Source organism: Acinonyx jubatus, chromosome D4, assembly GCF_027475565.1.
Source record: "Acinonyx jubatus isolate Ajub_Pintada_27869175 chromosome D4, VMU_Ajub_asm_v1.0, whole genome shotgun sequence".
In the NCBI taxonomy this organism is placed as follows: Eukaryota; Metazoa; Chordata; class Mammalia; order Carnivora; family Felidae; genus Acinonyx; species Acinonyx jubatus.
This window is the reverse complement of record NC_069391.1, coordinates 23,074,683-23,088,674: the sequence shown is the minus strand read 5'-3', so window position 1 is coordinate 23,088,674 and position 13,992 is coordinate 23,074,683. Positions and strand designations below refer to the sequence as shown.

General features: G+C 38.1%; 1 protein-coding gene across 3 annotated transcripts in view; it reads right to left on the bottom strand.

The window, feature by feature from the left end:
- Window positions 1-13,992, bottom strand: part of SVEP1 (sushi, von Willebrand factor type A, EGF and pentraxin domain containing 1) — a 197,112-nt gene that overhangs the window by 96,810 nt on the left and 86,310 nt on the right. For all 3 annotated transcript variants that reach the window (XM_027034812.2, XM_027034811.2, XM_053204811.1), the window contains exons 11-16: window positions 12,920-13,051; window positions 11,858-12,052; window positions 8,415-8,536; window positions 6,420-6,528; window positions 2,297-2,461; window positions 1,514-1,747 (exon numbers count right to left, since the gene is read on the bottom strand). In XM_027034812.2, coding sequence (XP_026890613.1) covers window positions 1,514-1,747; window positions 2,297-2,461; window positions 6,420-6,528; window positions 8,415-8,536; window positions 11,858-12,052; window positions 12,920-13,051 — 957 coding nt within the window. The remainder of the gene's footprint in view (window positions 1-1,513; window positions 1,748-2,296; window positions 2,462-6,419; window positions 6,529-8,414; window positions 8,537-11,857; window positions 12,053-12,919; window positions 13,052-13,992) is intronic.

The window sequence follows — 13,992 nt, the reverse complement described above, 5'->3', positions numbered from 1 at the left end:
TCTGAAAAACAGTTCCTTAGCTGTTGCTCTGAATGGCTCCCTTATGAAATGGACTGCTTGTCCATTGCAGCATCATTTCTAGAAACAAAACCAGGAAAAAGGCTGTGAGAGTAAAAGAGATGAGTTAAGCAGACCCCTGTCTCTGCCTACAGGAATTACTGTCCACTGAAGGCAAGTCCGAGGCATCCTCAGACTCAAGGGTTCCCAGGAAACAGGCCAATGTCAGGACCTTCTTCCTTGGAGATCTGGTCTACTACTTGGCGGACTTGACGTGACTCAGGATTTCTGAGACCACAGTGGAATGTTAAACCCACTAAAAGGCTGCTTGCAAACTTAGTATTTGCACAGAGAGGGTATTTGAAATTAGCACCTAGAGGATTCTGATGTTAAAGTCTATAAGAATTACCTGGGAACTCACTAAAAACTCAGAGTCCAAGGCTCTGCCCCCAAAGTGTCAGATGTATTAGTTCTGGGATAGGACCTGAGTCAAGATGCATTTTGATAAGCACTTCAGATGCTGCTGCTACAGGCAGTCTCAAGAACACACTGAGAAATGCAGAACACTGGTCAAGGTGACTTCTAATTTTTATTCACAAGGTAGGGAGGAAACAAGAGCAGGCTCAGAATGACCACTTTAATGTGCTTTTGCTGGGCTGAATTGATCACCCAACAGAGCTCTGGGAAAAGCAATAAAAACTGCTGAGGAAGGTTTTCCATCCAGGAGGCAAGATCCCATGCCTACAGAGAGACTGGCACCAGACTCATGTCATTTGGTCCAGTTGAGTGTACAGAACCTGGTTAGAGGAGTTTCCAGTATCTATAAACAATCGGCTTATACGGGAAACAGGCTGGAATTGATCCAGACTGTGGCAGTCGGGGTTAGAAATTAAGGGGCTGGGGGTAAGGAGAATGAGGAATGGCTACTTAATGGTTATGAGATCTTCTTTGGAGGTGATGAAAATATTTTGGTAGCAGTGATGGCTGAACAACATCATGAATGTACTAAATACCAATGAACTTGTACACTTTAAAATGGCTGATTCTATGCCACGCGAACTTGGCATTGGCTACCTGGGTGGGAGTCTTAGCTACACCACTTACTGTCTTAAGGGGTAAGACTTACTAAGTGCCTAGCCTCTCTCTCCAGCTTCAGTTTTGCCATCCATAAAATGTGCTTAATAATAATAGCACTTCGCAGAATTGGTAAACAGAATTAAACACGAGAGGTGCTCAGCCAGCCTATGGAAATGGTCCAAAAGTATTCGTTATTATTATTACTGGAGATGTTGTTGAAAGCTGTGAACTCTAAGGATCTGAGTCCCATACGTGAAATAGTTTTCTTGTCCTGAACAATAGTGGTTACTTAGACTCCTCAGACAGAATGGTAGTAAGGATCACGCAGCAAGAGCGAAATGTTTCATTTCAGTATCCCTGTATAGTTGTAAAACAGCTCTGTGCATCTCATCTGACCCACTATGCGCCAGGTATTTTGTATTGCAGGGAAAAGTCTTACCACACATCCGCCCTCTCAGCACTGAGCCTGGTCTGCAGAAAAGGAAAGCCTTTTCAGTCTCCAACGAATTGCTCTCGGCTACAAGCATGTCAGTTTCAAGCTGAAAGGAATACATGGGCTCCTCATTGAGGATCCTTTTCAGTTGATTTGTAATGGTTTCCAAAGTCATAATGAGTCGTTGCTGATTTTCCAGTTCAAGGGTATCATTTCTTTCACTGGGTAATGGCACACTAGCTGAGATAAAAACAAGATGAAATAAAACATAACACGGCACACACGGTGTTTCAGGAAACTGTTTGTAGTTAGGAAGAAATGGCATATTTAGAATCTTCCAGGAAAGATAAACTCAAACTCAGTCACTACTTACTGAACAACTAGTACGTGGACAATATTAGGAACAATGCAATTTGTTTAAATCCTTCTCTTATGTGCTGGATCTAGATTGTTTTTATGAAGTTCTCCCATGTAGCATGTTAAATTTCTGCAAGCTCTTGTTTTTTAAAAACATGCCTCAGTGTGTCATGTCAAAATGAGTACAAAGAAGGCTACTTGTTGCTGCGAGAATCATAAAATGTATCTGTGATATTAAATTGAAAAGAATGACAAAACCTAGGGGACTGTGCTGTCCCTAGTTTTGGGTTCCAGGATTATTTCCTAAGAATGATAAGACATGGAAAATTTGCAAAATAAGTTTCCACACTATTTTCAAGGTTTCCACACTTGAAATAGGTTTCAAGACTTCCCCACAATATTGTTTTTTTCAAATAGACAGTCTATCCTTACCTGTGATGTTAAAAATTAACTTAATTTTGTGGTTAGATAACGGGGCGCTTCTTTTCATTCGTGAAGATTTGGCTTTGCTGGCACCTGAGGGTGTTTCTTGCACGGAGTCCAAGAAATCATCATAAGAGTAATCCAACCTATTAGCCGCGCCCCAGCCACCAGGTCCTAGACAGTTGGGGCAGAGAAACAAGATTCTACAGTTGTCTCTAGCAGCATTTAGATTTTAATGTTAAGCCACAAGTCAGATCACCCTTGATTATTTCTTAAATTGTCCATAATGAACTGAATGATGTCTATAATGAACTGAATACAGGGTTTCTTCTAGAACCTCATAGTTTTCATCTATAATTTTATAATTTTTAGGCACATCACTTTAAATTTAAATTACCAAAGAATTACACCAAAAAGAAGAAAGAAAAGTCTCAGTGGAGTTACCTATGCCTGTAAGCCATTCTAACTTTGAGCTAATAGTTAATTACTTCAGCTTTAGAGGTAAATAGGATGTGGGTGCAGAATTTTAATAAATTCCCATTTCCCTTCAGGGTTTGTTCCATTCTCTTAAAAAATGTTAATATCAGCTTTACGAACTTAATGCACATGAGCAGGTTTCCTTTTGTGGGGATTATTCAAAATAGCTGCATCATACTTTAGAAGTGGGGTCAGTTTCTGAAGATAGCATGTAAATTGAACGTGATGTAACCACGCTGGAGGATGTGACATGGAGACTTGAGATTCTTTAGACTCCCTGCATGGATTCAGATTGTAGCTTCATGATGTGAGGGTGTACAGTCCTCATCAAATTACTTTCATCTCTCTGAACCACACTTTCTCCTTTTATAAAATGAGGTCACTATTCTTACCGCACAGGTCTGGGGGATAACTGAGACAATATACATAAACCATCAAGCTCAGTATTTGACTCACTCTAAAACCCCAGTAAATGATGCGAATATTGGCCTGAGTATATTGTTGTTGCTTACTTATGTGCTTTAAATACCAAATTATATTGGGGTGCCTGGGTGGCTCAGTCAGTTGGGCGTCCGACTTCAGCTCAGGTCATGATCTCACAGCTTGTGAGTTCGAGCCCCACGTCGGGCTCCGTGCTGACAGCTCAGAGCCTGGAACCTACTTCGCAGTCTGTGTGTCCCTCTCTCTCTCTCTGCTCTCCCCCACTCATGCTCTGTCTCTCTCTCAAAAATAAATAAACATTAAAAAAATTATAAATATCAAATTATATTTATACAGGCCTGTCCACCTAAGTAGGCTGTTTAAAAATTTTAAATAAAATTTAAAATAGATTTTTAAATAAAATAAGCTGCTTAAAAATTTTTTTTGTTTAACTTGTTTTGGGCTATTAAAATTGCCTACGATAAATAATTTTGTAAATAATTTTGTTTTTCACTTAAGTGTTTTTCCCACAAGTATTAGGTAGCCATTATCGAAAAACAGATGAGTAAGACCAAAAAAAAAAAAAAAAGTGTAAATTATCTATAATTCCACCACATAGAAGTAACAACTATAGCATTTCAGGCAAGATTTTCTTCTATGGATATATAAACCCACACATACACATTTATGCATACAGATACGTGTAACAGTGGAATAGATATAAACATAAAAGATTATACTATGTGTATATTATTTAGTAATCTTTTTCTAATTTTATCAATGGTATATTATGGCATTTCTGTGTCAAATGTTTTCATAATATTCTCTTCTATGTCTATATACCAAAAAATAACCAGGTTTCTGTTTTCAGACTTTTAGGTTATTTTAAAATTTTGAACATCCTTGTGCATATAGGATTTCATACAGTGTAAGCACCATTATTGAGAAGACATATTCCAATTTCAGAGATGTTCAGATGAAAAATGAACGCCTTAGAATTTATGAAATGGAGTACATCTTTGCACGTTGGCATGATTTTTACCTTGAGGAATATTCTTAGAAGGAGAATTTCAGGCTTGAGTGTTTTTAATCCTTTTGACACATATTGTCCATTGTCCTCCAATTTCTCCTCTGTGTTCAATATGTGAGTATGCTTTTTTTTTCCTTATACCCTTGCCAAGTTTGGGTGTTACGATTCTTATTTGAATTTGTTAATCTGACAGGTTGAAAATGGCATCTCATTTTAGTTTTCATTTGAATTATAAGACTATCATGAGGTCAAACCATTTATATATATATATATAAAGTATATATATATATATATAGTATATTTTTCATACATTATGACTCATCAAGTTGTTAGAAAAATTATGCTAATCTTGGGGCACCTGGGTGGCTCAGTTGGTTAAGCGTCTGACTTCAGCTCAGGTCATGATCTCGCGGCCTGTGAGTTTGAGCCCCGTGTGGGTCTCTGTGCTGACCGCTCAGAGCCTGGAGCTGCTTAAGATTCTGTGTCTCCCTCTCTCTGTCCCTTCCCCACTCATGCTCTTTCTCTCCCTCTTTAAAAATTAAAATTTTTTTTAAAATAAATATTATGCTAATCTTGGGACTCTCCATTGTAAAGGCATTCAAGGATGAAGGCTTATCTCTTAGGATCAGTGGTACCATCTGTCCATGTCTGAATCTAGAAAACTGTTATTTTGATCCTTATTGGATGACAAACATTGCCTATCTCAAAGTCTTCTGACGGCAAGTGAGTCTCTCTGTGTGTATCCCTAAACCCTCAATAATCTACCTCAGTAATGTGGGAGGGGAAACCTGGGTCACGTGTGGCAGGACAGGCCTGTTACTCTAGTCATGTCACTACCAATGCCACTTCATATTTTTCTACCTAAAACTTTAATGTCCGAAATTTTCGCTGAGAAGTTTTATATAATAGTTAAAATGGAGAGAAACCCAAAGTCTACCAACCGGAAGTTGTTTACCTAAGTTACAGCAATTGATTGATTAAATAATAATATGTGGCCCCTGAAACTAAAGTATAATATTTAATAAAGGAAAAATGTCTTCAATAAAATGTTAACTAAAAATTCAGGTTAATAAGATAATATGGGCACATATACACACATACATGTACAGTTATATGTGTGTATACATATACATTAGTATATTATGTATACATATATTAGTACATTAATGGAATTATTTACAGGATTATTTATGTGGATTATCTTTATTTCATTCTTTGGGTTTTGGCAGTTTTCAAATTTTTGCAATAAACATATATGCAAAATAATATTTCTAAAATTGAAAAAGTATAAAGCAAAGGTCAACATCACTCTTCACGCTAAGTCACTAAAAATATGATATATGTGATTAGTGCGAGAAACAAAAAGGATGTCTGCTGTAATGTCAACTAATATTGTTTCAGATAACCTTCTAAGGACTTTATTTGTACCTGTGTTTACTCAATTTATCCTGAGAATGGCCCTATGAGTTTAGAATTCTTATATACCTATTTTATAGGTGAGAAGACTAAGTAAGGCACAGAGTACAAATTTGCTCAAGACCACAAGCTAGCACGTGGTAGAGCCAGAATCTGGATGTAAGAAGTTGGTGTTAGAGTCCATGGTGCTTAACCATGACACTATTTTGTTATCACTATTATTTTTAAAAACAGTATTCTGGAAGTGTTCGGCAGTTTTATAACAATGCCATAAAAATCAGAAATATAATTACTGGAAAGGTTGATGATTTTGCTAATGAAAGACCCAAGAGTGACTACTAAAATCTCCCAGGAATATTAAGCAGTAAGCAAAATGGCCAAATATGCCAGCAAAAAATCACACACCAGACGTAGGAATAACCTTAATAAAAATGTTTAGAGATGCCATGCAGAAAACATCAAAATTCAACCAGAAGGTATATCCGACCTGAACAGATTGAGTCTTAACATATTCTTGGTGAGGAATCGGAGCATTTTACATGTGTAACTGTTTTAAATTTACGGCTTAATTGCAATTTTAATTGAATGCCATATAAAAACTGCTTTAGTACTATCCTATCATATAAATATTAAACGATCACAATCATAATGTGACTTATTCTTCTTTTTATCACTTCAAGAGTTTTGTGGCTTAAAAAAAGTTAATTTTTCTAATTTGCCCCACTCTTCTGGAATTAGTTTATTTTGCAGATAGTCTTGCAAACTACTGACACTACATAATATAATTACCAATTGCAAAGCCATTTTCATAGTCATAATTATATTCAAGGCAATATTTCTTGGTCAGGTCCTCCAATCTGCAGTCAATGTCATCAGCATCACTACAAAATGATGGGACCTGCAAATAAAAAATGAAAAGTATAAAATGTAAATCACATCTCTGTGTGCTTTGGATAAGCCCTTCTTTCCCCTGACCTTCACAATTCTATCCACAGGAGAGAGGAGAGGGCTAGAGCCCTGCATGTTCCTGGACAGACTCCTGGTCCTCCTCCAGGCCCCGCCCCTTACAGCCTCCCGTGTCTGTGAATCACCACAATTATTTTCATGCCTTTTTGTCTCTATCACTGATCCCCAGAAGCCCAGAACTCCTGGCATATCTCTTGTCTCTGATCTTTTACCCCATATGGCTCTTTAGATCCCCTTCCTCTGACTTTATCTCCCACCCATCTCCAAGTCCTCAGAACCTTCCTCTGCCCTTTGGAACTCACAGCCAGTAATCAGCGAACCTCCTATTATTTTTTTCATCTCCTTTCTTTCTGTTCCTTTTACCTTTGCTCTCAATGGCATCTCACTTTCCAGCTTTCTCTAACTATGGGCATAGAGATGGAGGAAGTATCTTCCTCACTCTTCCCTGCTGTTTCCAGATCATGCTCCCTCACCCCTCCTTAGAGCCTCACAGTCCTGAAGCTTATGGTATAGTAGATGGCCTCTCCATGTGGCCGCTACCAACAGCCTTTCCCCATTCTGCATCACCCCCTCCTTGTAAGAACATCCAGTAACTCTCCCTGGTATAATTGTTGGGGATTTCTGTATCCATCCAGCTAATCCTTCCTTCACCTTGGCTTCTCACTTCCTTTTTCTGTTTCTCCTCATGTCTTCCAGCCTTACTTTGTCACCTGCTCTCATGGCCATACCCTCAGACCTCATCATGCCCGGTAACTGCACCCTCTCCTCTTCTTGGAATTCTTTGACTTCATCAGATTTATAATCCGTTGACCCCTCCATCTCTTCACCGTCTCTCAGCCTGATGTCTCTTCACCTCCTTATTATGAATTACTCCTGAATTACTCTCTCACACGCACCCTTCTTCACTTGTTTGTCTGCAGAACCCTTAACCCTAAACTGATTGCTCTGCTTTGTCCACACATGCACCCACCCACATGGTTGATTACAGCTTGAAAGAAAACACACACCTGCTTCTGGCCAATCCTAGCACCTTTCTTTAGCACATTCATTTGTGTCTTTCTAGAAAATTATTTGGTACCATCACCTCTCTTTCCAAACCTCAACAACTCCTTCCCATCCTTATTCTCTCAGCTGATCATTCTGCATCGTTGTTCACTGAGAAAATAAGAGACATCAGAAAAGAACCTCTGACACACTTCCAGCCATGTATACCCATTCGTGCGTCCGTGTTCCTGGGCACTCTGCCTCCTTGACTCCCCTCTTTCTCTCACACTGCACATCAAATCTACTACCACCAATTCCACTCTTAGAATCTATCCCAAATCTAAGCTGCCTACTCCACTAGGGATTCAAATACGTATAGAACACGTTTCCTGCCTTTGAGATGCTCAACACAAGTTAAATATATTGTTTTGCTTTCCTGTAAACATTGAAAGAATCCTCAACAAAAATGCATGAAAAAGAAAGCCCTTTCAATGTTCAATTATCCCATCCTAAAATAAATACAGCCTACAATGGCATTTTTGTCATACTTTAAATAACAAAGCAGACATTTTCAAACCACATGGACCCCACGCTTCTCTGGCTTTCTGACTCAGAATGTTTTAAAAAGTTCAAAATGTTTTAATAAAGATTCACTTATAATTCATTCCAGATGTCCAAAACCTATGACCAATTCTAAATATGAGGGAAAAGTCTGGATTACATAGAGGAGGGAAGTCATCAGGACAAGGAATTCCAGTGGCAGGTTACCCTGAGACGCGACAAAAACGCTCAACGGTATCCTTTAAAATATGACAGACAATACTACTGACATACCATTTTCCCCAGGGTAATCTCAAATGCTTCAGAAAACTTCTTCAACAGATCTGTATCATCACAACGAGTTGCTTTGTACAGCATCTCAAAGGACTTGAACCCATGATTTGCAAAACGCTTTACTGGAAAATGTTAGAGAAAACAGTTTCACTTAGCTGGTGTTCCAACCCAAAGATTTAATTGTCTTTGGAGTAATGATAACTTAGTATTTTAATTCTAAAACAATTTGTGGGATCATTAGAAAAACAGGAGATGACAGTTAGGAAAAGTTTCTAGGCATTATAAACCACGAGCCAAGCAGCACTGTTCCGAATTACCCAGTGATGAATTTGCTTTGATAAATTATTCTTTAGCTTACAGCCACATTAAGAAAATGAGTATTTAAGGGAAAAAGAGATGTAAAGATTTTTAAATTGTATTTCTGGGAATTTCTGAAAAATCCTGCCTGGGTCAAAGAAATCTTTTATGTTTATATAAATTTGTATCATACATGTTTATATTACACTTTTAACCAATAGACACTGAAATTTTTCTAAATATTAGAGAAAATAATTCCTTGAAAGTATAATTTCCACAGAGAATTTCTCCTTGGATCAAAAGCTTGCATGGTTAGCCTTAGCAAGATGTCTCCAAATATTCAGAGACAATGCCTCCTAATAGTATCAGCATTAAAATCCTACTGTCCAAATCTGTGATAGAGGTGAATGATACTGCTTCTAATTACTTCCCTCATTTGGGATAAAAAATAGCTCAAGTAAGCGGGCTTTACCCTTTCTCCAAGACACTGGCATTTAAACTCTATCCATGGTACTGGATCAACTATTAATTCCAAAGAATATTTACACTAGACAAAGATATTGGTTATCTTTATAACAATACACATATTTAAGATTATAGAATAACTCTAAATCTAAATCAGATCTAAAGAGAATGTGACTGATCGTTCATTCTATCACACATGTTGGATCTTACTTTATTTTATTTTTTTAACTTGTTTTATTTTTTATTTTTTTAAATTTACATCCAAATTAGTTAGCATATAGTGCAACAACGATTTCAGGAGTAGATTCCTTAGTGCCCCTTACCCATTTAGCCCATCCCCCCTCCCACAACCTCTCCAGTAACCCTCTGTTTGTTCTCCATATTTAAGAGTCTCTTATGTTTTGTTCCCCTCCCTGTTTTTATATTATTTTTGCTTCGCTTCCCTTATGTTCATCTGTTTTGTCTCTTAAAGTCCTCATAGGAGTGAAATCATATGATTTTTGTCTTTCTCTGACTAATTTCACATAGCATAATACCCTCCACTTCCATCCACGTAGTTGCAAATGGCAAGATTTCATTCTTTTTGATTACCGAGTACTACTCCATATTGTGTGTGTGTGTGTGTGTGTGTGTGTGTGTGTGTGTGTATACCACATCTTCTTTATCCATTCATTCATCCATGGACATTTGGGCTCTTTCCATACTTTGGCTATTGTTGATAGTGCTGCTATAAACATGGGGGTGCAGGTGTCCCTTCGAAACAGCACACCTGTATCCCTTGGATAAATACCTAGTAGTGCAACTGCTGGGTCGCAGGATAGTTCTATTTTCAGTTTTTTGAGGAATCCCCATACTGTTCTCCAGAGTGGCTGCACCAGCTTGCATTCCTACCAACGATGCAAAAGAGTTCCTCTTTCTCCGCATCCTTGCCAACATCTGTTGTTGCCTAAGTTGTTAATGTTAGCCATTCTGACAGGTGTGAGGTGGTATCTTATTGTGGTTTTGATTTGTATTTCTCTGATGATGAGTGTTGTTGAGCATTTTTTCATGTGTCGGTTGGCCATCTGGATGTCTTCTTTGGAGAAATGTCTATTCATGTCTTTTGCCCATTTCTTCACTGGATTGTTTTTTGGGTGTTGAGTTTGATAAGTTCTTTATAGATTTTGGATACTAACCCTTTATCTGATATGTCATTTGCAAATATCTTCTCCCATTCTGTCAGTCGCCTTTTAGTTTTGCTGATTGTTTCCTTTGCCGTGCAGAAGCTTTTTATTTTGATGAGGTCCCAGTAGTTCATTTTTGTTTTTGTTTCCCTTGCCTCCGGAGACGTGTTGAGTAAGAAGTTGCTGCGCCCAAAATAAAAAAGGTTTGTGTCTGCTTTCTCCTTGAGGATTTTGATGGCTTCCTGTCTTACATTGAGGTCTTTCATCCACTTTGAGTTTATTTTTGTGTATGGTGTAAGAAAGTGGCCCAGGTTCATTCTTCTGCATGTCGCTGTCCAGTTTTCCCACCACCACTTGCTGAAGAGACTGTCTTTATTCCATTGGATATTCTTTCCCGCTTTGTCTAAGATTAGTTGCCCATACGTTTGTGGGTCCATTTCTGGGTTCTCTATTCTGTTCCATTGATCTGAGTGTCTGTTCTTGTGGCAGTACCATACTGTATTGATGATTACAGCTTTGTAGTATAGCTTGAAGTCTGGGATTGTGATGCCTCCTGCTTTGGTTTTCTTTTTCAAGATTGCTTTGGCTATTCGGGGTCTTTTCTGGTTCCATACAAATTTTTGGATTATTTGTTCTAGCTCTGTGAAGAACGCTGGTGTTATTTTGATAGGGATTGCATTGAATATGTAGATTGCTTTGGGTAGTATTGACATTTTAACAATATTTGTTCTTCCTATCCAGGAGCATGGAATCTTTCTCCATTTTTTTTTTTTTTTGTATCTTCTTCAATTTCTTTCATAAGCTTTCTCTAGTTTTCAGTGTACAGACTTTTCACCTATTTGGTTAGATTTATTCCTAGGTATTTTATGGTTTTTTGTGCAGCTGTAAATGGGATCGATTCCTTGATTTCTCTTTCTGTCGCTTCATTGTTGGTGGGACCTTACTTTAAATATAAGCTCTTCTGCAGACTGTAAGATTATACTTTAAGTTCATGTTTATAGATCAAGAACAGTAAGTCTCTTCAGATATTTCTGATAAATAACAATAAGAGGGCCAAGATGGTTTTGCTTTAAACTGAATCTTGTCCTGTAGCAATTCAACCAATAACCAGTCTCTGGCGGGGGCTAACATTTTAAATCAAGGGACGAACATTTCTCTTATCCACAGACATTTCAAATTCATGGCACCATTTTTTCCTAATCCCTATTGTAAGGCAGTTTTCCTCTTTAATGGTCAGAAATGTGCACACACCCAGGGGTGCCTGGTTAAGTGTCTAGGTGCATTTGGTTACGTGTTCAACTCATGATTTCGGTTCAGGTCGTGATCTTACAGTTCGTGAGATGGAACCCTGTGCCAGGCTCTGTGCTGACAGTGAGGAGCCTGTTTGGGATTCTCTGTCTCCCTCTCTCTCTGCCTCTTTCTCTCTCTCAAAATAAATAAACATTAAAAAAATGTACACACACCCAAACACATACTCACATATATGAAAGGAATCCAGAAAAAAAAATTAAAACTTACTAGCACAGTCTGGCCATTCAGTGGAATATGGCGGCCTCCATATACCATCTTCATAAGCACAGTAATAATTCTCAGTAGACCCTTCTGTGAAATCATAGCCCTCCAAGCAACTTAATGTGCAGTTAACTCCAGCACTATCTTTAGTGCATATAAAATCCCCATTTATTGGTGTGAATGGAACTTCACAGGGAGAACCTGTATTAAAAAAATGATACTATTTATATACAGTGATACTATTTATATACAATATAAATTAAATTCCATGAGTCTAAGGTGATGTTTGAAAAGAATTCCCTTTCCACCACTATTCCTAGAAAAACTTTTACCATAAATCCTTGTGACAACGGACACTTTTTGGTTCCGAGGTGGACACAGTTGAAAAGCTGTACCTATGTGTAATCAGAATTAGAGGCTGTGCAAATTTTATGAAATGCTAAAAGTTATTTCTGAGTTGGGGTTGCTGTTTGTGGCGTTCTTTTAATAAGAGTGAAAAGTAGATAACATTACGTAGCAAGTACATCTTCAGAACCTGTCTCCTCAGTTATTTGAAGTAGAATTATGACCATAGTATTTTGTACCTTTAGTGCAAATGTTAACGAAGCGTTAATTAAAGACTACCTTGGAAGAGGTGCCTGGGTGGCTCAGTCGGTTAAGCGTGCACCTCTTGGTTTCAGCTTGGGTCATGATCTCATGGTTCCGTGACTTCGAGCCCTGCGTTGGGCTCTGCGATGGCAACACCAAGCCTGCTTGGGATTCTTTCTCCCTTTCTCTCTCTCTCTCTCTCTCTCCCTCGCTCTCTGCCCCTCCCCCACTCACACTGTCTCCGTTTCTCTCAAAATGAAGAAATAAAGGTTAAAAAAAAATAAACTGAAAAAGACTACCCTGGAAGAAAATATTTCTACCTATCGTCAGGTGAAGCAATAATAATCAGAAATGTAAATAAAATCTGTCAGTATTCTAAATTCACAAATCTGCTTCGCACAGCCTATTTTCTGCCATAAAACGTAGCAATTAAATGTAACAAATGTCAACCAGATTTTTCGAGGCTTATGAAGAGAATACCTTTTATGACAACGTGGATGTCACATGTTCTGTTATTGCCTGAGGGGTCCGTGGCTGTATATTGCACTACAGTCTCCCCATGAGGGAAAAGGTCTCCTGGTGTATGGCTTCTGGTGATGATCAACACAGCCCCTAGAAGGGAAAGAAGGGATCTAGTTGTGGGGTGACTGGTCTGCAGTCACTTTACTTCTCACTTGCTTTGATTTGAATTTTCATTTTCTATTTATGTAAACCAGATGGGCACGCAACTTACGTTGATTTGGCCACTAGTGAAAAACAAACGATGTTACACTATAACGCAGAAGTGGTAGACTCAAAAGGTTCATTAGACTAAGGCATTCTTGCTGAATAAGTGATTTTCCTCGAATGGGTCAGTCTGTTGGGACCCTGGAGAAACTTAATTAAGAAATCTATGTAATTTGCATTTTTTATTATTATTTACTGGGCGTTAGTGAAACCTTTAACATGAAATTCAGTTGTGTTTGCTCTTTTTTTTTTTCTGCTGTCCTACGAACTTTTATCATTTTGGGGGCATATGTTTAAGAAATGGGCATGAATACATAAACTGTACTAAAGATACGAATAAAATGCATAGTTTATGCCTTCAGGACAATATAAGCTTAGAGATTCAGTGAATTTACAGAAATCTTCAAGTCCTCCTAGTACAGGTTTAATAAATGTCCGCTAAATACTGAATGAAGGCAGGGAACCTAAAGAATGGGTAAGATTAATAATATTAAATGACATGTAATTATCCTAGATTAAAACATATTACCTTATGTGATTATTCATACCACTTAGACAAGACGTAATTTGCTTTTCATTTCTTTTATCCTTTCAAAAGCTTTTAAGGGGTGCCTGCGGGTCTCAGGTGCTTAAGCGTCCGACTTTAGCTCAGGTCATGATCTCATGGTTCAGGAGTTCAAGCCCCAGATGGAACTGTCTGCTATCAGCATAGAGCCCGCTTCGGATCCTCTGGCCCCCTCGCTCTCTGTCCCGCCCCCACCACTCTTTCACACTTTCTCTCAAAAATAAACGTTTTAAAAAAGCTTTTAAAAAGGAAACACAATTCA